This window comes from Panthera pardus, unplaced genomic scaffold (genome assembly GCF_024362965.1).
Source record: "Panthera pardus isolate Hobbes unplaced genomic scaffold, ASM2436296v1 HiC_scaffold_11, whole genome shotgun sequence".
In the NCBI taxonomy this organism is placed as follows: domain Eukaryota; kingdom Metazoa; phylum Chordata; class Mammalia; order Carnivora; family Felidae; genus Panthera; species Panthera pardus.
Genome location: NW_026526666.1, coordinates 92,292,213 through 92,317,232, shown reverse-complemented (window position 1 = coordinate 92,317,232; position 25,020 = coordinate 92,292,213). Strand labels below are relative to the sequence as shown.

Here is a 25,020-nt window from a genome sequence, read left to right as displayed (position 1 = left end):
GCGAGGTCACGGTTTCTCCACCGGGTCCATTTTCCAGGCACCACGTGCGTGGGGTGCCCCGATACAAAGTGCCGGCTCCCTTTCATAAAGCTTAAGACAGTCCCTCGCGTAACAGAAATGCTCAGTGAGTGTCAGGGGTGCATACATGCTGGCCTTTAGGCATACTCTCGCGCTTAATCCCCGCAAGCACCTCGATGAGCGACTGTCCTTTTCTGCCGTGTTTCGCACGAGCCAGGGCAGCTGAGAGAGGTTGCTAGGTGGCTTGCAGCGTGGTGGGTCTGGGGTTCCAACCAGACGCCCTGACTGCGGAGCGCGTACGCGTGCAGCCCCTAAGCCCGCGCAGCTTCTCAGCTGCAACCCACCCCCCCCACCCCCCCACCCCCCCACCTCATGACCACCCACCGCAGCTCCTGCTGTGCCGGGCCTGGGCGGGGACCGGATGGCGGGTTGTGGAGCCCTGGAAGGCCAGAGGCTTGCTGGGATGCTGCTAAGTGAGCAGGTGCAGGAGGAATTTGAGGGCCTGAGTGGAGGGTGGACGCATAACCGTGCACGTGTGCGAGCGTACTTTTGTGGGCGCGTGTGTGTCCGCGTTTTCGTTCGTTTTACTTTCTGGTGTGGGTTAAAGAACTGTGGCCTGCAAGGTGCTGCTGGAGTCCCAGCCCTGGGCCCCCTGACCCCCCCTCCCCCCCAGGGGCTGCTGGCGGGGGGGTGGGGGCGTCACGCTCTCGGGATTCAGGACCTTTCAGCTCCCTTTTGCAGGTTGGTATGTTTTGTGTTCAACTTCCCATTTGTGGGAGCCATCAGGAGTTCCCTCACCCTCCAGAAAGAGAAAGGGAAACGGGTGGGGTGGGGGTGGGGTGGCGTAAATGGCTCGGAGGCCTAGCTTTGGCAAGCGCCCCTCTATGTGGAGTCACCGAGAAGGCCAAGGGGGTGCAGTGGGTTCAACTGAGTGTGGCCTGCACAACCCTGGCACAGGAGCCAGCTGGGCCTAGGTTGGGAATCAGCCAAGACTAACCAAGGGACGGACCTGCCGGAGTGTTCGGGACCGGGGTCAAGGCAGAGGGTTCCTAGAGCTCTCTCACCTCCCGTCCAGACACAGGATGGGACAGGACGTTAGGAACCTGAGGGGGAAACTATCAGAACTACCAAGAATGAAGACTTGTTCATGGGGCGCCTGGGTGGCTCAGTCAGTTAAGCATCTGACTCTTGGTTTCAGCTCAGGTCGTGATCTCACGGTTCGTGAGTTCAAGCCCTGTGTCGGGTTCTGCGCTGACGGCACGGAGCCTGCTTGGGATTCTCTGTTTCTCTCTCTGCCTCTCCCCTGCTCACGCTGTCTCTGTCTCTCTCAAAAAAAAAAAAAAAAAAAAAAAAAAAAGAAAGAAAGAAAGAAGAAAAATGAAGGCTTGTTCAGAGTCTTCTGGCCGTGAGTTCTCCCTTCTGAGCAGAGGCGAGATCAGACCAGGGGCACTTTGGACCGATGGGTTTCTGTTCCGATTCCTCCCGAACTCTCGTTACTCGGAGGGCTTCCCATCCTAGTGGCTCCTGCTTCTTTTTATTATTATTATTATTATTTTATTTTATTAGTTTTATTTTTGAGAGGCAGAGAGAGACAGAGTGCCTGTGGGGAAGGGTCAGAGAGAGAGGGAGACACAGAATCCGAAGCGGGCTCCAGGCCCCAAGCCGTCAGCACAGAGCCCCACGCGGGGCTCGAACTCACGGACCGCGAGATCACGACCTGAGCTGAAGTGGGACGCTTAACCGACTGAGCCACCCAGGCAACCCTCGCTTCTTCTTTTAAAATGCAGAGGTTTTCTAAAGAGAACATGGATGACTCTTCGCTGCCAGCATAAAAAGGCCTCCCTTTTACCTGCAGAAATCTGTGAGCGTCCACTGTCGGCCCTGGCAGTGCAGAGCTGAGCGCGACACGGTTCTTCCCCGCAAGGCGGGGGAGGCCGGCATGCAGACCCCCGCCCCTGACCCATGGTGGGGCTCATTCCTTCGCTTGGTCCACTTGTCACGTGTCCCTTTACGTGCCAGACGTAGGCTGGCCACAGGCTCGGGACGCAGTGACGAGGAAGACGAGGAAGCGGCATGCCCTGCCCCCGCCTGCACTATGGTTCCTGGCCAGGGGACCGGCTTCCACCACAGGGGGTGACTGACCCCCGCCGTGTAGGGTCCCGGCACGTATACTTTGGGGAAAGAATTGCCCAGGTCGTTGTGCTATGCGCTCCTAGCTCATAGTGACTATCGGACCGGCAGGACAGAGGAGTCGACAGGCCGTTGTTAACGGTGACGCCGGTGCTGGGAAAGATGCTTGGCTAAGAACGGAATGGTGGCCTGGAGAGGTGGTCTGGCTTTGGGGTCGAGGTCATGCAACCCGTGGCTGGACCGCCTGCTCTGCCATGAGCTGGCTGTGTGGTTCGGGCACGTTACCTGAGGTCCGTATTTCAGTTTGTTCATCTGCCAAATGGGTACCGTAACAGCATCGACCTGATGGGGCTGCTATGGAGGATCACGTGAGATAAGACACGGGAAGAGCCTCAAAACCGCGGCCGGCAGACGGAAACACGGAGCGTGTTAGGGGAGCGCACTACGCGGCAGTCACTACGAGTGCTGTTATTACCGATGGAGGAGCTTTCACCCTTGCCCGAGACACAGCCCTGAGAACACCACGTAAGGACGTCAGGTGAGCCTATGGGAGGATGCGCAGTCTGCCAGGAGGGACGGTGTGGGGGGCCGGGCCCCGGTGCCAGGCTGAGACCAGGTCGAGCAACGTTCCCTGTTGACTCAAGCCAACCCCGTGGTTCCCCCACTCTCAAGGGCAGACGAAAGCCTCGTCAAGGCTGAGAAAGTTAATTCCTGAAGCCTGTGGTCTGCAGGTGTCGGCAGTAATGCTACCTCCCTTTTTCTACCCCGAGTCAGATAGAAACAAACATGGGAATTGTGTTTTGCTAGCAATCTTATCAACAAGGTCTTGTGACCCGTCTAGAAAATGCACAAGAAACACAGAACTAAATGTTTTGGTGGGCAGCGATTATGTGAAACCTGATTATTCTTAGAATGACCTGATCCAGAAGAGTCTTATATTATAAAAGATTGTGTACAGCAACAATAAAGCCGTCACTTGGGCCATCAGCCCAGGGGACCCTCCTGTTCCCAAACTTTCTCTTCTCTCTTTTTTCTTGCATTCCCCTACCCTCAGGACCCTGACCTCGGTGTTGGTCGCGCCGGCCGCGACAAGTGGCGCCCGAACAGGGACCTGAGACAACAAGGAGGAAAGCGAAAGCGGCCGGCGCGGCGTCTAATTCAGGTAGGGGAACTGTGCCAGCAGCACAGACGACGGGAGTAAAACTATGGGACAGAAACAGTCTATGGAACAGGGGATATTTTATAACTGCCTTGCAGGCTCTTATGAAGGAGAAGGGAATTAAGGTTTCTCAGTCAGCCCTTAGGGAATTTTTTGACATAGTGCGTGATTATTGCCCATGGTTTCCAGACGGGGGTACAGTTGATTTAAAGGATTGGCAGCGAGTTGGTCAGGAACTTAAAAAATCAAATGAAGATTCGTGGAGCTGAAGTTCTAGGGACTTTGTGGTCTACTTGGACCTGTATTAAGGAGGTCCTTGATCTGCAGGATTCTATTGAAATAGTTTCTCTTAGCTCGGAAGTAGCCCAACCTTTAGTGACTTCAGATGCTCCTCTCCCTCCAGAAACTACTTTCAATGCCCTTTCGGGACAGTCACGGGTGCCTTCACCTTTACCTCCTCTCCCCCTCCTAGAACAGTTATCTGTGCAAGATCCAGAAAATAATGATGACTCTCCTTTTGGGGATCAGGGAGATGATGGGCCGTATTTGGAAGATCAGAGGAAGCCTGCCTTCTTGGCCCCTCTGGTCCAGAAGGTACCTTTAAAACGACCTTCTTTTCAGGCACAAGATAGAGGCTTACCTCGGCTGGCTTTCCCTATTACTCAGAATCAACAGTCCACTGAACCTTACCCCGTTATGGGAACTACTCCTTTGCAGCGGACTCTGTATCAAGCAACACAGTATGGGGAAGACACCTCTGCTTTTCACGCTTACCCTGTTATTCAGCAGTGGGGACAGAGAGCGTACTCCGCCCTAAGTTTTAAATTGCTGAAAGATTTGAAATCCTCTACAGCCCAGTATGGTCCAACAGCTCCCTTTACCCTGTCTATGCTTGATAATTTGAGCAGGGAGGCATTATGCCCAGGAGATTGGAAGGTCATCGCTCAGGCTTGTTTGAGTGTGGGAGATAACCTCTTGTGGAAAGCAGAATTTGCAGAGAATGCTGAAAAACAGGCTATGCATAATAAAAGAACTAACATACCAGTGGATTTTAACATGCTCACAGGTACAGGACAATATTATGACGTGGGCCTCCAGCTAAGTTATCCTGAAATTGCGTATAATCAAATTAATACCTGTGCCATTACAGCTTGGAAAAAACTCCCCTCCACAGGGGGCAGAACTGAGGAATTGTCTAAAATTAGGCAAGGGCCAGAGGAGAAGTACCAGGATTTCGTTGGGCGCCTTTTGACTGCAGTCAGTCGTATCGTTACTGATGGGGAGGCAGGTACCATTATTGTAAAACAACTGGCTTATAAAAATGCTAATTCTGCATGTCAGGCAGCCATTCGTCCTTGGAAAAATCAGGGTACCTTGGAGGATTATATCAGGCTATGTGCTGAGATTGGACCAGCCGCCTTAAAGGGAATAGACCCCTTACAGGTCCATGCCCAGCTTCAGGGTAAAAACGTAAGAACTAATCCAAGGAAGCTGGGTGAAGAGTGTGTTTCAAATGTGGCCAAAAGGGCCATATGAAGGCCCAATGTCATAGTAAAGAAATAATTCCAACCACCCCCGGTTTGCCAAGTGGCCCTAACATTAATAATAAGCTGGCAATTATTTGTCCCAGATGTAGACGGGGGTATCACTGGGTCAATGAATGCCGCTCTAAAACTGATTGTAATGGCAAACCTCTTCAGGGAAACTGGGAGCGGGGCCAGCCGCAGGCCCCTCAAACAACTGCGGCAATGTTCCCACAGGCACCTTCCCACCCATTGTGTCCAACACTGGAGACCTCCCAGGTATTAGCCAACTACACCGCGGCACCCCCGCCAGTGCAGGACTAGATCTTGCCCCAGCTCAGTCCGTTTACCTAGAAGGAGGACAGCCCCCTAAAGCCATCCCCACAGGGATATGGGGGCCTCTACCCAGGAATACTTGGGGGTTATTATTGGGAAGATCCAGCTGGACTCTTAAGGGATTGATGATCTATCCTGGAGTTATTGATGAAGATCACACTGGAGAAATAAAAATTTTGGCCAGCTTACCTATGGGAACTTTGGTGCTTGAGCCCAAGACTCCCATAGCACAATTGATCTTGATACCCCGGATATCCTCCAATAATAAGGCTGTTAAACCTTATCGGGGAAATCAAGGGTTCGGCTCCACAGATCTTTATTGGGCTAAAGTGATCTCTGTAGAAAAGCCCATGCTTACATTGCATATCCAAGGAGTCCCTTTTGAGGGACTAGTGGATACAGGTGCAGATGTCTCCGTTACTGCTCAAAAAAATTGGCCTGTCACATGGCCTACTCAAGTGACTAATATTCCAATTAAAGGTGTTGGTTATGCCTCTGCTCCGTTGCAAAGCTCTGATTATTTACATCGGAGACTGCCTGATGGTATGACTGGAACTTTTCAGCCTTTTGTTTTGAAGATAGATCTTAATCTCTGGGGCAGGGACATATTAACTGCAATGAATTTGACTCTGGAGACTAAGGCAGTCCCGATTCAAAAACAGACTAATCTTGCTATGCACCTTATGAAGGAAATGGGCTATATTGAGGGGAAAGGCTTAGGGAAGGAGTTGCAAGGGAATCCTGAGCCATATGTCCCTGAGCCTAAAAGAGACCATTTCGGATTGGGTTTTTCCTAGGGCCATTGGAAACTCCCCACGCTATGCCTCTCCAGTGGATGACTTCCACTCCAGTGTGGGTTGACCAATGGCCCTTACCTACTGTTAAGAGGGAGGCTGCTGCTCACCTCATAGAGGAACAACTGCAATTAGGTCATTTAGTTCCCTCCACCAGTCCCTGGAACACCCCAATCTTTGTGATTAGAAAAAAGTCAAATAAATGGAGGTTGCTGCAAGATTTGAGAGCAATTAATGCTGTCATGAAGCCCATGGGGGCTTTGCAACCTGGCCTCCCTTCCCCATCGGCCATTCCTTTACAATATCAATTACTAGTTTTGGACTTAAAAGATTGTTTTTTTACCATTCCGTTGGCCCCTGGCGACGGAGAACATTTTGCATTCTCCCTGCCTTCCACTAACTTACAGGAACCTGCTAAGCGGTTATCAGTGGAAGGTCTTACCGCAAGGCATGGCTAACAGTCCGACTTTATGTCAAGAGTTTGTGGCCAGAGCAATTACCCCTTTTAGACAGAGTTTTCCCCATGTATATTGTATCCATTACATGGATGACTTACTTTTGGCCGCTGAAACTGAGGAATTATTACAGGAGGCTTTTATTTCTCTTCAAAGATGCCTTAAAGCATATAATTTGATTGTTGCCCCTGAGAAAGTTCAAAGGGAAGCACCTTTTGAATACCTAGGGTATCTCATCTCCAAATCAACTGTCCGACCTCAGAAAGTATCAATTAGAACCGGACATTTGACTACTTTAAATGATTTTCAGAAATCATTAGGAGATATAAACTGGATTAGAAATACACTAGGGGTCACCACAGAACAATTACTGCCTTTGTTTAACATTCTAAAAGGAGATAGTTCTCCAGCGTCCCCGCGAAGTCTCACTCAAGAAGCTAAAGAAGCTAGAAGACATATAGAACAGGCCATTCAGCAGGCCCAAGTCACTAGAATTGACCCTTCTCAGCCTTTGTATTTAATAATATTAAAACCTCAGGTCATCCCCTTTGCAATTCTGTGGCAATCTCATGGTCCACTTGAATGGCTACATTTAGCCTTACACTCTCTGCATGTCATTAATCCTTTGCTATCTATGGTTTGTCTTCTCATCATTAGAGGAAGATCCCGAGCTGTTCAGCTCTTTGGACACGATCCAGAATTTATTGCATGTGCCTTTCTGACACAGAAGCTGGTGGACGCTGCTTTTGCTCAGTCCATCGAATGGCAACTTGCCTTGGCTAATTTTACAGGTCAAATTAAATTTCATTTACCTTCTGATTCTTTAATACAAGGTTTCAGTCTTACAGATATTTTGCCCTCTAATCCTATTGTTTGTCAGCCGATTGAAGATGCTGCTTCCATTTTTGTGGATGCTAGTAAAGAGGGTAAAATTGCAGTGTATTATGTCACTTCCCAACATAAAAATTTGATCACTTTAAATTATATGACTAACTCTGTCCAAAGGGCCGAGCTTTATGCTGTACAGGTAGCCCTAAAAACTTACCCAGAGTCTATAAATGTCTATTCTGACAGTCAATACGTTGTCAAAGCCGTGTTGCAGCTTCCCACTGCCTTTATACTGACAGCAGATGAGGAACTTTATCATCTATTTCATGCTATACAAAAACTTCTTAATTTACGGCACAGTCCGATTTATATTTCCCACATTCGAGCTCACACCGATCTGCCTGGTCCCCTAGTTGCTGGGAATCGGATAGCCGATGCCGCAACCCATTTATTGCAAGTTCTGCCCATCACCACTCCTTTGGAAACAGCCAAAAGGAGTCATGATAATTTTCATCAGAATGCGGCCGCCCTTCGACGAGAATTCAAAATATCTCGTGAAGCGGCCAAATTGTTAAACAGTGCGGCATCTGTCCGCAATTCTTCCCACAGCCGGTCTGTGCCATTAATCCCCGAGGTCTTCGGCCCAATGACTTGTGGCAAATGGACGTCACCCAATATTTACCTTTTGGGAAATTGCAATATATACGTGTGTCTGTAGATACTTGCTCAGGCTATATACATGCTTCAGCCCACTCAGGAGAAGCATTTGTTGATGTTCAAAATCACCTATTTTCTGCCTTTGCAGCAATGGGCAAACCTCATAAAATAAAAACTGACAATGGTAGTGCTTATACTTCTAAATCTTTTATAGAATTTTGCCGCCGATTCTGAATTGAGCATACAACTGGCATTGCTTATAATTCCACAGGACAGGCTATTGTTGAGCGAGCTCATCTGACTCTAAAACAATATCTGCAAAAACTTAGGGGGAGATATTAAAGGGAAAGATAAAGTATTCCCCACATGTGCATCTCACTCTTGTGTTGTATGTTTTAAATTTTTTAAATGTCAGTGAAGCAGGGATGACTGCCGCAGAGCGTCGCTGGGGAAAGAGTCAAGAACCTCTCTTGAAGGCAAGATGGAAAGATATGCCGGAAGGCATTTGGCGAGGCCCAGACCCAGTCCTTCGAAAAGGGCGAGGGTGTGCTTGTGTTTTTCCACAGGATGAGGAAGCGCCACGCTGGGTCCCGCTTCGGCTCCTCAGAGACATTATGGTTGCGCCGAAAAATGGCCAAATTGACAGAGACGGAGCCCCCCCAGAAGCGACAACGGCGGAGTCGTGAGGCGGGTACACCCACCTGGGGACAGATAAAGAACCTGCTGACCCAGGCCACTGATGTAGTGATGGCCTCAGGTAGAGAGGTAACGGCCACACATGTCTTCTTGGCATGCCTGTGCATTCTCACTACAATCGGAGAGTCTGCCCTCTATTGGGCATACACGGTAGGTCCTCCTGCAGTACAACCTGTAACATGCAGAGACCCCACACCCAAAGTATACACTTATCTCACCTTTATGGGAGGGGAAGATGCAGGGTTTTTGCCCACCGTGTCGGCCTCTATAAATTGGACGGCACTCTCCGCAGGAGTACCCATCTGCCTGCAAAGGGAGTCTACGCCGTACAAACTTGCTTATGGGTGTTTGGGTACGAAACCAGTAGGGCGGTCTATTACTTATACATTGTGGCAAAATGGCAAGCGTCCTTCTGAACGGGTACCCCGCTCTGTTGCCGCTTCTTGGCAAAAGAGAGAATTATTAGGAGAATGGATGTTTTTTGGACCGCGTGATACCCCTCAGAATCTTCCTGTATGTCCCTCAGCTGGTCAAGGCCTTACTGGGGACTCACCTTGGGGTATATGTGCCCGATCCTCTTCATTGAGGATGACTCCTAAAGACATAAACTATACCATTACAGATTATTCCCGAAAGGCCCGGCTAGCTCAGTCGGTAGAGCATGAGACTCTTGATCCCAGGGCCGTGGATCCACCTCCTAACGAGGTACAGGTACACCGTAAGATTATCCCACAAACCATTTTGCAATCCCCTGAAGGAAGAATTCATTCTGATCTTTGGAAATTATATGCTACCTTTGATAAAATATATACTAATGACAGCTTTAGTTTTCCAGAATATTATGTTTCTCCAGTTCTGCAACTGCGTGCCTGTGTTCCTCCACCCTACTATCTGATTGTTGGGGATGGGACCGTTACTCCAGTGAAAGAAGATGGTCATCAGTTATACCGGCTGACGTGTCCTGCTTGTGTTTTGACCAATTGTCTACCAGTAGATGGACCCTCTAGAAGTGGGATGAAGGTTTATCTGGTCTTACAACCTCCCTATTGGATGTTGCCAGTAAATGTTACAGGCCCTTGGTATCCTAATTATGGGATGCAATTGGCTTTAGAAATCAGTAAACGGCTGCGCAGGACCAAACGGTTTCTTGGACTCTTGATTGCTGGACTCATAGCAGCAGTGACTGTGATTGCCCCTGCAACTGTATCTGTAATATCCTTACATGAAAGTGCCCAAATGGCATCCCCTGTAAATGAATTGGCTCATAATGTATCCAAAGTGTCTGTCACTCAAGAACGAATAGATCGTAAATTGGAAGCCCAATTAGAGGCACTACAAGAAGCATTAATGTATCTTGGTGATCAGTTTGCTGTTTTGCGTACCAGACTTTCTTTAATTTGTCATGATGCATATAAGCATATCTCTGTTACCCCTTTAGAGTATACCAATATGACATGGGGACAAGTGCGTCATTTACAAGGGGTTTGGCATGATGCTAACACTAGCTTAGACCTCTTACAGCTACAAGAAGAGATAAATGCTGTTGCAAGTAGCTCACTCAGTTTCCCTGACCCTGGAGATCTCGCTGAAACCATACTGCACCAACTTAATGGGTTTAATCCATTTAATATTCTTCAGCATTCCTTTTGGATCTTTATTGGAATTGTTTCCGTAATATCTGTTATACTTGTCTTGCTGTGTTATTTCTGGAGATGGGGTCTTACTGCCTTTACCACATACCAAGCCAGGATGCACATGTTGCAATTACAAACAATAGGGGGACATGTGGGGGGCCGGGCCCCGGTGCCAGGCTGAGACCGGGTCGAGCAACGTTCCCTGTTGACTCAAGCCAACCCGGTGGTTCCCCCTCCCATTCATGTGGGAGGCCGGGCCCCGGCGCCAGGCTGAGACCGGGTCGAGCAACGTTCCCTGTTGACTCAAGCCAACCCGGTGGTCCCCCCTCCCATTCCTCCACTCTCAAGGGCAGACGAAAGCCTCGTCAAGGCTGAGAAAGTTAATTCCTGAAGCCTGTGGTCTGCAGGTGTCGGCAGTAATGCTACCTCCCTTTTTCTACCCCGAGTCAGATAGAAACAAACATGGGAACTGTGTTTTGCTAGCAATCTATCAACAAGGTCTGGTGACCCGTTCAGAAAGTTCACAAGGTACACAGAACTAAATGTTTTGGCTGGCAGTGATCATGTGAAACCTGTTTATTCTTAGAATGACCTGATCCAGAAGAGTCTTAGATTATAAAAGATTGTGTACAGCAACAATAAAGCCGTCACTTGGGCCATCAGCCCAGGGGACCCTCCTGTCCCCAAACTTTCTCTCTTCTCTCTTTTTTTCTTGCATTCCCTTACCCTCAGGACCCTGACCTCGGTGTTTGTCGCGCCGGTCGCGACATACTGGGGCGTGCCGGGTGACCGCCAGCACCCGCGGCCAGTCAGTGGGTGAGGTCAGCCTGGACGTTCCAAGCCTTCCAGCTGCACCTGCAGCTGCGCGAGTGAGCCCAGGTGCAAAGAGGAGAGGAACTTCCTGGTCCACCCACAGAAGTGTGAGAATTATCCAGTTATTGCTGTGTTAAGCCACTACATTTAGAGAGGTTGTTTGCAGCAATAAACAGCGGACACAGAATGTTAGCAAACACGGCACGAAAAGAGATCCTAAATGTGCACATGTGGTTGGCCTTGGATCCGGCGCTCTAGCGATCTACCGTAAGGAGGAACATGCCCTGGGTGGCTGCTCCCCTTCAGCCTCAACGGGACAAATGCACACGGAGCGGATGTGGGCCCAGCCCGCAGCCTGGGGCCAAGCCTGCCCGACCCGCAGCCAGAAACAGAGCCTGTTCTAGAGCAGCCGAACCACAGCCAACCCACAGATCCTGAGCGGGAAAACATTTGGTGTCGCTGCCCTTGGAGTTTAGGGGGTGGCTTGTTATGCAGCATCGCTACAGCAAAAGCTGACTGCTACGCCCATCCTGCTTCTCTATGACCCACACGTTTGTAACGAAGGTCCCGTGTCCTGCATGAGAAATGCCTCCCCCCAATTTTCGTGACAGATTCTGTCATTTGCACAATGCTGCAGGAATACAGAATATGGCATTATGCAGGAGTCGACGGTGTCGCTGTGTGCCAACAAAGCCCTTTACTGCAAGAGGTGAAGAGCTGAGGACGGGGAGACATAGAAGGTCTCTAGGGGGTTCTTCCTAGCAGGCCAGAAGGTCCCAGGTGGATTATTATATTTTTAAATGCTTATTTATTTATTTTGAGAGAGAGAGAAAGCAGGGGAGAGGGGCAGAGAGAGAGGGAGAGAGGATCTTTAAAAAAAATTTTTTTTAAATTTTTTTTATGTTTATTTAGATTTTGAGAGAGACAGAGCACAAGTGGTAGAGGGGCAGAGAGAGGGGGAGACACAGAATTGGAAGCGGGAGCCAGGCTCTGAGCTGTCAGCACAGAGCCCGACACGGGGCTCGAACTCACAGACCGGGAGATCATGGCCTGAGCCGAAGTCAGATGCTCAACCGACTGAGCCACCCGGGCGCCCCAGGGGAGAGAATCTTAAGCAGGCTCCATGCTCAGTGCAGAGCCCGATGCGGGGCTCAATCCACACCCGTGAGATCATGACCTGAGCTGTGATCAAGAGTCAGATGTTTAACTGACTGAACCCCCCAGGAGCCCCCCCAGGAGCCCCCCAGGTGGATTATTTGTACCAGGTAGAGCAGGAAAGGCAGGTAAGGGATGTCTTTTTGACTCATTCTGCTCTGGTGATGCCTGGGTAGGGGAAGAATTCATACAGAAAGGAAAAGTACAATGTTCTCCACGGTGTAAGTGGAAACTCACTTTCACCAGAGCCCCAGATTCAGCCCTGCTTCCTCCGTGGTTTTTGCCTGAACTCTGACCCCAGCCTGGATTTTCCTGGTGAACGCAGCTCCGAGCTGGCTCCCCAGGCCCTTCTGCATGGTGGCCCCAGGTTACCCAAAGCTCCTGGAAATAGGACAGAGCTACCTCCTCGTTGCTTAGTGATGCAGACAACACCGGGTGATGGGGGGGCGGGGGCTGCTGAAAGCTACAGGGGAGTGGGGGTGGGGGGGGTCCTCCAAAATGACACAGAGAAGACACGAGGCTCATCTGCAGGCCTGACACACAGGGCTTGGCCTTTCCATGGTAAATGCCAAGGACGGCACATCCACCTTGCCCGTGTAACCAGGAAAATAGCTCTGGTCCTCAGTCCAAGGTGGGGGACCATTTTAGCAAAAGAGAAGAAGCAGGAATGAGTCATGCCCCTCAGCTCCAGGGTCTCTCCCAGGCCCTCCGGGGCTGCCAGCACTGCAAATAACCCGGGTCAGCCCGATGCGTCCGGCTCCCTCAGGTCCGGCCAGCGGTGGGCATTCCCGCCCCTCCCTGCTTGCTGGCAACCGGCCAGCAATCCGGTCACACACTCGGGCCGGCCGGGGAGCGGCCAGGGGCCTCCTTCGGGGCTGGCCTCAGGCCAGCAGCAGCTCTGAAGAGCAGAAGCTGCAAAGCGATATACCTTGAGCTGAATCTGGTCAACCGTGGGTTTTGCCATTTGCAGAAATACCGTACGATAAGCGGGGCACCCCAGAACAAGCACGCGGCTGAGCAGAACTCCACGGAGTTCGAAGTCGGGGAGCTGACGCCCAGAGAGGCATTCGAGGCAGCCCCCAGTGAGACCGCTGGGCGGAACTCTGGCCCTCCCTGCCAGCCACCCTCTGCTCCCAGGCCAAGGAGTCACCGTCTCAGTGCCTCCTCCTGCTCCAGGGTCCTACTGCTGCTGTGTTCCCCCAGGAGACGTTAAGTCTGGGCCCCGCAGACCGTGGACCACTCCGAGCGCCCCGGGCTCTGCACCCGACTCCCCCAGCCGTCCCCTACGGGCTGTCCCAAACCGGCACTCTGTCCTGGAGACCTCACCCACCAAGGCCCGGAGCAATGGCACTCAAGCTTTCCACTGCCTCAGCACTCCAAGTATGTCCCCGGACGGCACGACACACACCCAAAGGTGTCTGTGGAGGCTAGCTCCCAAAGATACATCCACCTGGCACCCGTGAATGACAACGTCTTTGGAAAAGGTGTCTTCAGATGTAATCGAATTATGCAAACGTAATTAAGTTCAGGATCCTGAGATGAGATCATGCTGGCTTTGGTGGGGGGGGGTGCTAAATCCAATGAGACTGTCCTGAGAAGAGAAGAGAAGAGAAGAGAAGAGAAGAGAAGAGAAGAGAAGAGAAGATAGGAAAGAGAAGATTTAAGGATTCAGGCAGAGAAGGGAGGGACGCATCTACAAGCCAGGGAGGGCCAAGGGCCGCCAGCCACACCAGAGGCCGGAAGCGACAAAGAAGGATCATCCCCTAGAACCTCCGAGGGAACGTGGCCCTGCCGATGCCTCGATTTCAGACTTCTCGTCCAGCTCCCTTCGCTCCCACTCAAGAACGCACACGAGAACACCAGGGCAATGCCATTATCATAGGACCATCTCGCATCCACTCGAATTTGCATACAGAGAAAAAACAAACCATTTTTCAAACGACTTCGCCGTTTTGTCTATTGTCAAACTATTTTTAACTTTTAACGACTATCACCAAGAACTGGGAACACATTCACAAGGCTCGTGACCCCTGGCCCAGAACCTCCCGCCTGGGGGATGAGCTTGGGAAGGGTCTTCATCCGTGACAAGCCAGACTCACCTTTCTCCTGAGCCATCTCTTGCAGACAGAAGTAGATGACTCTGGCTCCCAGGCTGAAGCCAATCAAGGTGACAGGTCGCCGGCCCTGTGGGGAGACAGGACACAGGTGTCTGGGGGATGCACAGCCAGTTCCGGCAAAGCATCAGCCCTGACAAGGACGGCCCCCTACACACCCCTTGGTGCCCGCCTCACGCTGAATGAATCATGCATGTGCTATTCCTGTCCTGGAGCTCTGATGTCTTAATTAATTAACTAATCTTATTTGAGAGAGCGTGGGGGAGAGGGGCCGAGGGAGAGAAGGAATCTCAGTGTGGAGCCTGATGCAGGGCTTGATCCCCTGACCCTGAGATCATGACCTGAGCCGAAATCAAGAGCCGGACGCTCAACCGAATGAACCACCCAGGCACCCCCAGAGCTCTGATGTCTTAATCAGGACGGGCAGGGCCCTCATTCATGCAGGAGTGCACCTGCTGTGGAACTGCAGGCAGCCTCTGGCTGGGTTAATTCCCTTTCATCTCCAACCATCATCCGGCCACTGTCTCTTCTCCCCCAGGGGACAGGACTCAACTATCAGGTGGCAAATGACTGCAGGATAGCGGGGCCCTTCTGGAGCCAGGAAGAGGAGGAGGAAGGTACCCCCAGGGGTGATGACAGGTAAAGAGGCAGAGACAGGTGAGGGATAATTGTTCTGTTTCTAGATAGAAAGGTGGGACATGAAATCAGGCAGTAAGTTCGACATGGGGACAAGGGAAATCTTCTGACTAAAGAACTCGCGGAAAAGGCAACTCGTAAGAAGAAGAAAGTTCCCTGAGGTGTCTGGGTGCAAGTTCTCCACGGAAGGAGGAGGAAGGAGCAGAGGAGCTCCAAAAGGTCCAGTCGGGTCCTGCCAGTCTATTCCTTTTCCTTGTTTTTGTGCCAAAATGTGTATCCCCCCTCTCCCCACCCCCGCCCCCTTTACGACAACAGGAAACCCTTGATCAAATAGTATCCCCGTCCTGCAGGAACTTTGTGGCAACGGCTGCTGGCCATCCCCCGACACCCACTCTCCCTGGGTCCCTGGGAACAAACTCCTGAGTTTTGCTGGCACACAGCTCCTCGACCAGGGACGAAGTTTCTCCGACTCCCCTGCAGCGAGGGATGGCCAAGGGAGGAGAGGGGAAGCAACTGTGTGTCTACGCCTTTCCCTTCACTTGCCTGCCTCCAACTGTCTGTAATGTCCATCTCGAACTGAAGGAGAGACTGAACGCTGAGGACGTGTGGCCATGACGTTGAAAGCCGCCCACGTGAGGCAGAGTGACAGCCCCCGGGAGACGGTCCCATCCTAACCTGTGGGCCCTGTGAATGCCACCTTATATGACAAAGGGGGAGGCAGGAGGGTCCGAGTCAGACAGGTGACCTGCTGGCAGAAGCAAGGGACAGAGAGAAAGATCTGAAGATGCCACGCTGCTGGCTCTGAAGACGGAGGAAGGGGGCTCCCAGCCAAAGACAGCAGGTGGCCTCTGGCAGCCGGGGGAGGCAGGGAAGTGGATGCTCCCTGGAGCCTCCATAAGGAACGCGGGCCCGCGTTTTAGATTTTCATTTATTTTTCCTTAATGTTTGTTTATTTTTGATAGAGTGCGATAGAGCGGGGGAGGGGCACAGAGAGAGGGGGACAGAGGATCCGAAGCAGGCTCCAGGCTGACAGCAATGAGCCCCACGTGGGGCTTGAACCCACGAACCGTGAGATCATGACCTGAGCCGAAGTCAGGTGCTCGACTGACTGAGCCACCCAGGCACCCCTATTATTTATTTACTTAGAGAGAGAGAGAGAGAGCGAGCGCATGGACAGGGGAGGGGCAGAGAGAGAGGGAGAGAGAGAATCCCAAGCAGGTTCTGAGCTGTCAGCACAGAGCCCAACGTGGGGCTTGAACTCACGAACCGTGAGACCATGACCTGAGCTGAAATCAAGAGTTGGATGCTTAACCGACTGAGCCACCCAGGTTCCCCACCCCCCTGCCATTTTTAGATTTCTGACCTCAGAGCTGTAAGATAATAAATTTGTGTTGTTTTAAGCCAGTATGTCTGGGGTAGTTTGTTACAGCACCACGAGCAAACGAATACACATCGCATTGCCCTGGATGCTGATACCCGGGCTATTCCACGGGAGGGGATAAATGTCTACCTTGTTTAAGCCGAGGCCACTCTGGTCTCTGCCTTACTTCCAAACCTGTCACAGGACCTCCCTATTTCTTCTGGCACAGACACAGAAATCAGATGGGGGTTTGGGGTCTCAAGCAATTTACCCGCTGTGGCAGAAACTGCTAGCTGTCCCTCAATATCCATCCTCCCCTTCCCATAGCTGAATTTCAGCTGGGTTCACTGACACCCAGAATAAAGACGGCGTCCCCCAGCTTCTGCGGCAGTAGGCGTGGTCCTACGGTGAGGGTCTGGCCAATGAGACGTCAGTGGAAAGGCTACAAGGCCTTTCTTTTTCCTGCTTACCTGGCGGGCGGATGCTGGCATCTGGTACCACGAGGTCAAGACCCCCTACAGCAGAGCAACAAGCCAGACGGCCCTGGGCTGCCTCGCCATGGCACAGTGTTCTAGCGCAAGACTGCCTTCCTAGGCTTCTCCTCGAGCAATAAACTCCCACCTCGCTTAAGCCACCGTTATTTGGGGTTTTCTCTCGCCGCTAAAACTAACCCTAACCGCACAGTCATCTCTGGAACTTTTCCCCAAACTTCTGTTTCCATTTACTCAAGTTTATTCTGAAGTTACGGGGGGGGGGGGGGGGCATCAGTTTCATTTCCCTGGTAGGTACTGGATTCAAATTTTAAAAGTATTCTGATTGTTTATCTTCCTGATCATTTTACACGGTATTTGGACCACGGGACATCTGCTCAGATGGTGGCTCTAGACTTCCAGGAGGGAACACCTGCCCTTGTCCCTTCCCTCAACGTCCCTGTTATTCAGTCTTCACCTCACTACCTGCGAGAAACGCACAACCTACAATTCTCACTGGTCCTTCCTGGGATATTCTTGTGACTTGGACTGTAGGGGCAGTGAAGGCCATCCACCCCCAAAAAGCCACTAGACTACCTCCATGTGGGCTTGTCTTTAGGGCTGACATCTGTGCACAAGTCAGTTTCCACACTTCCCTACTTCCCTGCACCTCCCCCAACAGCCCAGGTACCTGCTGCCGGGAGAGCAGGATGTGGGCCAGGTGCTTGCCAACCTCTGCGGATCGATGGAGACACACGCCCCAGGGGTTGTCGATGACGTTGGCGACAGTGAGGAGTGAGGCTGGCCAGGTCAGGGCAGCCACGATGCCTGGGGAGGTGGGAGATCAGTGATGAAAGCAGTGGGCGGAGGTCCTTCTCGGGAAGTGGCGGGCTGGCCAATGGATGCCCGAGTGAATGTGTGCAGAGTCTTGAACTTGGAACCGGTTAAGTTTTCCAAGTGCTGTCAAACTGCTATTAGAGCAATGAAGAAAGCTGACGCTCGTGCATTTCTGACTCATGGACTAAATTCCTTCTGTTCAAGCATCGGTCATCAGTGAGATGCCAAAGATGGCCTCAGTTTGTCACCCGACCCTGTATCCTCCCGCTTTGTGTTATAATTCTGCAGGGCCCGGGCCCCTGCCCCTGCCCTGCCCTCCACTCTAGCCTTGGCCATGTGAGTTGCTTAGGCCAATGAGCTATTAGTCGACGTGAAGCTTGAAACGGTTTTGTGCGTTGGGTCCAGGCTCTCACGCACTTCTTTTAATTTTTTTTTTTTTTTTCAACGTTTATTTTATTTTTTGGGACAGAGAGAGACAGAGCATGAACGGGGGAGGGACAGAGAGAGAGGGAGACACAGAATCGGAAACAGGCTCCAGGCTCTGAGCCATCAGCCCAGAGCCTGACGCGGGGCTCGAACTCACGGACCGTGAGATCGTGACCTGGCTGAAGTTGGACGCTTAACCGACTGCGCCACCCAGGCGCCCCCTCTCACGCACTTCTAGCGCTGGTGTGGGCTAGCCTGCTGATCCCAGGAGGAGGTGAGAGACAAATGGAGCAGGGCCGAGTTGTCCTAGTTGCCCCAGACCAGGCTAGCCCAGATCGGCGGACATTTGGCTGACCCACGGACGCATGAGCAGGCCCACCTGAGATCAGCCAAATGAAGCCTTACGACTTCTCAGCTATTATGAGAAATGATTGCTGTTTTAAGCTACTGAGTTTTGGGGTTGCTTGTCATGCAGCAATAGCTAACTGATATGCCGTGTGACAACGTGATTGGCTGTTTACCGGTCACCTCCCCACAGAGACCATAAACTTGATAGACAGGAATGCAGTCTTAACCTCTCTGTTCCTAAGACCCAGCACCAGGGTCACCCGGCTCACCAGGGGCCTCAGGCATGCAAAGATATGCTACTGGTGTGGGTTGGGAGCTGTGGGCCTGCTGCTGGCGGTGGTGGCCGGGTCGGGGGGTGCTTACCAGACAACACTGTGTACTTCAGGGCCTCCTGGGCTACCATGTTGGCGAGACCACTGAGGATGGTCTCCAGGGCATTGCCGAGCTCCATCAGGTACTTGGCCTCCCAAGCCAGGCAGTACTGCTCGCGGCTGCGGGCCAAGGCCGCCCACGGGGCGCTGAAGGTACCTAGGGGAGAACGCAGGTAGGTGGGGGGGGTGTCTCTCCTGTCTGTGACAGAGGGTGGCCCACCCCACCTTCCCAGACAGGTGGTGAGAGGGGACCGCTTGCCCTTGTGGGGAGACAGAGCCCCTCCCCCCCGCTGCTGAGCGTCAGCTGTTAGCAGAGCAGACAGAGCGCAGCGCCACCTTGTGAGTCAGCAGGCTGGGGTTCAAGTCCCAATTGTGCATTCAGTAGTAGCCGGGTGACCCGGGCATACCACTTTCCTACCCTGAGCCTTACTGCGCTTATCTGTGCAGTAGGAGATGAGTATTTATCTCCTTCTATAAAGTGGGTAGGAATGAAGTCTTCGAACTTCCGTGCACGTGAAGTGCTACTCTGTCTCTCCGTGCAGAAATTCTGGCATCAGCTGCCGGGGACATACAACAGGAACATGCACTGCACACCGGGACGGGCAGCTGGCTCTGTGAACCAGTGGCAGGTCATTCAACAAGCTCGGGCTGGGAAACAGTCTGGAAGCTTGGGGCAGATGTATCTGAGCCCGGCTCTGCCACGATCTTGCTGGGTCAGCCAATGCTTCTGGGCCTCGTTTTTCTCACTTAGGGACGAGTTAATGGGGAGATGTGGACAGCACCACCACAGTGACCAACGTCAAGCAGGAAGTATAATGTCGACTGTCTGCCTCCCTCCTTTTCCTTGCTCTGTGCCCTCCTTCTGCCCCTAGGATAGTGTCACCTCTCTGCATGACACTAGCCCTCTGCCCTCTGTGATGTGGCCCCTGCCTCCTTCCCAGCCCCTCCCTCATCAATGCCTCACTTACGCCCTGCCCTTCAGAAACACATTTCACCTCATGGCCTCTGAAATAGGGTGCCACAATTAGCCTGATTTAAATTTTTTTTTTTACGTTTATTCATATTTTGAGAGACAGAGCGTGAGTGGGGGAGGGGCAGAGAGAGAGGGAGGCACAGAATCCGAAGAAGGCTCCAGGCTCTGAACTGACAGCACAGAGCCCGACGTGGGGCTCGAACTCACAGACCGTGAGATCATGACCTGAGCTGAAGTCGGACGCTTAACTGACTGAGCCAGCCAGGCGCCCCCAAATTAGCCTGATTTTATAACTGAGGAAACCGAGGCATCCAGCCCTCTGGCTGGGCACAGACAGGGACATCCACACATCATGCTGTCACTCTATTCTGGGAGAAGGGAAAGGGGCCCAGGAGGATGCCTGACCAGTCCCCCCGCCCCATGCTTTCCTGCCTGTGGCCCCAGTGACCTTTCCAAAACAGAACTCTCCTCCCACCCCCGCCGAAACCACCATTTCCTCCCTTCACTCCTACTTGCCCTTGAGCTTGTAGTTCAATCACCTCTTCCACAGGGAGGCTGCGTGGCCCCTCTGGCGGAGCAAATGCCTTTCCGCCGTAAGTTCTCATACAGCCTGCAGTCACACGCTTACTTTTGCGACCGTCTGTGTGACGCACGTCTCCCACAGCCTGTTTGCCAAGGACCAGATTCTCAAAGCCCAGTGATGTGGCACAGGGTAAAACTCATGAAAATGCGATGATGAATGAATGTGCACCATCAGCTTCCCGGAGGCTTCGGGTTCTGGACGTCCGCTACCTGCCCGACTCAGAGGTGTCATCCCTACCTAAGGGCGCCATGCGGACACGAGGACCACCCTGGAGCTGCTCCCTGCTCTGCGGGGACCCTGCCATGGCTCTGCAGCAGCTCAGGGTGGAGAGCAGGGGCGGGGGAGGGGAGGCGGTGGGCAGAGTGAGGGGGAGGAAGGTAGGCCGTGCCGGGTCACCGGCCTGGGCTTGCACCCGGCTCAGTAGCTTCCTGGTCGCTTAGCTCGCAGCTAGCCGGGCCGCCCTTGTGGGCCTCGGCTTCCACATCTGTAAGAATGGATGATACCTTCTGACTTCCGAGTGTCGTGGGGCTCACGTGAGATGTTGCATGAATAGCATTCGATACACGTAAAGCACTGTATCGCCCCGTGGCCCAGAACACGGGGTGTGGGGCCAGACAGAAAGAAGAGTGGTGAGTTCTGCCCCAGTCCCTGGCTACCCAAGTGGACCCTGAGCAGCCCTTACCAGCCTCAGTTTCCTCATCTATAAAATGGGGGTGACACTGATGCCCACCTCCCTGGCTTGGAGTGAGAGACCAAGAGAGCGAGGCAGGCAACACGCTTGGGTTAGTGCCTGGGTTAGTTCCTGTTCCCTACAAAGCAGTGGTCATTATTGCATATAATCCTATCCAATGAAAGGGTGGGTCAGGAGACACGGGTTTGAATCCTGCATTAGCCACACCCCTGAGCTCACGTGACCGCCCTGGGTTTTTCCCCTCCTGCCAGATCAGGACAGGAAAGGCCCCCACCTCAGAGGGTGGATGTGAGGCTTGTGGGAGGTAACCCATACAAGTTCCCATTGAGAGGGTAAAACGTCTGACTCAGGGTAGGCGCGGGCGAAGTGCTCAGCTGACACTTAGAGGCCCGCTGTGTGCGGATGGGGCCTGGTGATCACATACCAATGAGACTGGCACCTGGGAAGGCCGCCACACAGAGATGGGGCATTTTCTCACTCGCTTTCTTCTGTGTCACGTAGAAGGACTGTGGCTTCCAGCCTCAGAGCCCAGAGATTTGGAAACTCAGGAGGCTGTCAGCATGGGTCTGGCTGGAATGTTCCAGATTCCCTGGCCCACCCTGCTCCCTCTCTCTCAGTGATGAACTGTTTACGGAGCCTCCCACTGGGCACTTGCAACAGAGAGCCAGGCAGTGGGTGGACCACGGTGTTAGTCCTCGATGCCACCCTGGTTGGCCTCTCCTCCAAAACACAGATTCAGATTAGAGCAGCAGAGGGAACTAATGTTTGCAGAAAGTCAATGAGAAACCAGGTGCCTTCCATGTGCTCTGTTTAATTTAAACTTTGTAAGTGTCTTGAAAGGCAGAGATAATTTGTTCTACTTCACAAATGAAGCAGCTGAGGCCCAGAGAGGTTAAGTAACTTGCTTGAAGTCACGCAGTCAAGATGTACTGATCTCGCACCTACTTAAAAGTCCTTTCTCCTTGAAGCCATATGCTTCAATCCTTTGCTCTTTCCCACTTGCTCTGAGGATAAATACAAACTCCTTGCCATACCTCACATGCTCCAGCACGATCTGACCCTGCCCACACTCCTGTCTTCTAGCTCCCTGTTCCAGCCATCCTGCGGTCCTTTGTACCTGCTGCCCCTTTACTTAGTGTATACTTCCTGCTCCTTCTTACCCAGTTAACTCCCAGTCCTTAGCCCAAAGTCACTTTCTCCAGGACCCTTTCCCTCATTCCCCAGAAACACTCCTGATTTCCTCTATTGTGCCATCCATAGAACTTCCCTGTAATTACTGCTCAGTGGTCTTTCTTCCACCCGGGACCGTAAGTTCCACGAGAGCAGAGGCCGTGACTGTGCCGCTCACCACTGAATTCCTAGGGCCTGGCTCAGTGTCTGGCAGGTGGTATGAAGATACCCTATAAATATTGCTCAATGGAGGAATTAATAGGTGAATGGGTGGGTGAATGGATGGATGGGTAGATGGATGGTTGGGTGGATGGGTGGATAGATGGATGGATGGATGAATGGGTGGTTGGCTGGATGAATTGATAGACAGTTGGATGGGTAGATAATAGATAAATGCATGGATAGATGCATAGATGGGTGGATACATGGATGAGCGGGTGGAGAGATGAATGAGTGGATAGGTGAGTGGGTGGATGGGTAGGTGGATGGATACATGGATGGAAGGGTGGATGGATGATGGATGGACGGCTAGGTAAATGGGTGGGTGGATGAATGGACAGATAACTGGATGAATGATGGATGGATGGGTGTGTGGATGCATCAGTGGATGAGTAGATGGGTGGACAGAAGGGTAGAGATGGTTGAGTAGGTGGATTGTTGGGTAGGTGGATGGAAGGCTGATGGATGGGTGGGTGTGTGGATGATGGATGGATGTGGGTAGGTAGATGGACGGTTGACAGATGGATAGATGGATGGGTGGGTAGGCGGGTGGAAAAATGGATGTGTGGATAGATTGGTGGATAGATCAATGGGTGGATGGACACGGGATGAAGTCATCTCACCTCCTTGAGCCTCGGTTTCCTCCTCTGCAAAATGAGGCTCCCCTCCCCACCCTCTAGAGACATCCACAGGCAAGAGCCTAGGCTGGGGTCTGGCCCACAGCAGCAGTCATAGTTATTCAACACCCACCTCTCCCCGCTCCACTCCCCCACCCTCATCCTTTTTTGCTTTGGCCCCGGTCCTCACGGTATTTGCCAGACGCCAGCCACCCTGTGATGGCGATGGTGATATGCAGCTGCCTGCCTTCTGTCAGAGGCAGAAACGTGAACTCTTCAATGGCCCCGACACGCTTCTTCATCTTGTATCCTAAAGACGTAGATACAAAAATGAGGATGGGATTAGTGGGAGTGGCTCTCTGTGCTCTCAAACTCACAGTGAGTGCCAACTGTTTGCCTTGCCCCTGGAAACATGTCTCATTTTTTAAATCGTTAAAGGTAGGTGCCATTATCGTCCCCGATTACAGCCAAGGGTCAGAGGCTTCCAAAGGCTGGCCAGCTCTAGTGGCAGAGCTGGGGCTGGAACTTGCTGGTCCATTGTGACTCCGTTGGTTCTATGTGTTTTCTCCTGCCCATGCGTGTCATGGGTGTGATATACGCCTCTCAAAAAAGCGGATCAAACTGACGATGATTCTCAACACGGGGAGGGATGGACCCCACCTGAGGAGTGGAACAGGAATCTCTGTGTGTGACTGGGGGGCTACTGGCACATATGATCTGGAAAACCCACCCAGGAGACACTGGTAATTCCAGGGTATCCTCATGGCCTCTGAACATGAAGAAGCCCATGTGTTTCCGAGGTGGCCTGCCTGGAAATTTCCTGGATGGAGACCAGCAGGTCCAATCAGACCCTCCTCAGAAAATCTGTACAGGGGCAGGTGCTCACATCCAGCTCTTTTCTGACCCACACTAGGCTCCTGGGGCAGGTCTGTGGGAAGCCTGCTATGGGTTCTGGCGGGGCTGGGACCCAGCGTGAGAAAAGCCGTATCCTCCTCCGTCCCCGGGGGAGCCATCTTGGGTGAGAATCTGGGCATGTTTTGGAACAGCCGGGCCCCCCTGGCTGAAAATCCCCCCTAGGCCACCACCCCTGTGGAGCCTTACCTGTCAGGCCGGCTCCAGCCGCACCAAACAGCGAGGTCAGGACAGCGATGCCGGCCACTGAGCCCAGAGCCGCTGCCCCGGCACTGCCGATGATAGTCGCAGCGCCGGCGGCAACAAGAGGGGCAGCCAGACCCCCGGTGACGCCTGCAAGAACAATCCATGGTTGGTGAAGATGGGACGATGCGGCCCACTGGGCTCTTCCCCCATCAGCTGCCCAGTGCCTTCCGTGGATGCTTCTAACGCTAATGAATGCGCTTTCTGCTGACAGAGCACCTAGTGCGAGCTGGGGCCACCTCCCAGCTGCCCTCCTTACGCTCTCCTCTCTAGCTTCGAGCCTGGCACCATCCCTGGCTCCGCACTGGCCCACGTGCCCCCGGCTCAGCCTGGGCTGGCCTTACCGATCACCGTCCCGCCTCCGACAGTTGCCAGGCCTATCAGGAGATAGCGTTTCCATTTCCTCCGGTTTTCCTTCTTCTTCCGGGATGCCTCAGCCGTTCTGGGGGAAAAGAGGTTGGTCGTTAGGGCTGGCTGTGCCCGGGAGCCCGTGAGGCCACCCCGCCCCACTCAGCCCCCAAGACTGGGATCGATGCTGCCATGCAGAGCAAGGTACCAAAGTCACCCTGGGCCCATCGACGGTTTTAAAAAGCTGAAAAGTTTCTACAACCCAGCTGGGAAATCCCAGCGAGCGGGACGTGCTACTTACCCGACGGATCCATCCTAACAGGGTTGCGATTTGAATAACAAAAAGACAAAAAAATAATAGTAATAGCAAGAGCAGCACAAAAAAAATATCTTTGAACAGACGGACCCAGAATGGGTAGCAAATATAATCACAGACTCCTTCACCGCCATCTTCCCATCCCTCCCTGCCCCCCACCATCTGATCCCAGCTCCCTCGGGAAAGGT

General features: G+C 52.5%; 1 protein-coding gene across 5 annotated transcripts in view; it reads right to left on the bottom strand.

Annotated features, from left to right (window-relative positions):
• The window catches only part of TMCO4 (transmembrane and coiled-coil domains 4), a 98,044-nt gene that overhangs the window by 35,144 nt on the left and 37,880 nt on the right, over positions 1-25,020 (bottom strand). For all 5 annotated transcript variants that reach the window (XM_019461592.2, XM_019461586.2, XM_053898895.1 and 2 more), the window contains exons 7-12: positions 24,513-24,610; positions 24,115-24,258; positions 23,204-23,323; positions 18,753-18,917; positions 17,470-17,606; positions 14,298-14,382 (exon numbers count right to left, since the gene is read on the bottom strand). In XM_019461592.2, coding sequence (XP_019317137.1) covers positions 14,298-14,382; positions 17,470-17,606; positions 18,753-18,917; positions 23,204-23,323; positions 24,115-24,258; positions 24,513-24,610 — 749 coding nt within the window. The remainder of the gene's footprint in view (positions 1-14,297; positions 14,383-17,469; positions 17,607-18,752; positions 18,918-23,203; positions 23,324-24,114; positions 24,259-24,512; positions 24,611-25,020) is intronic.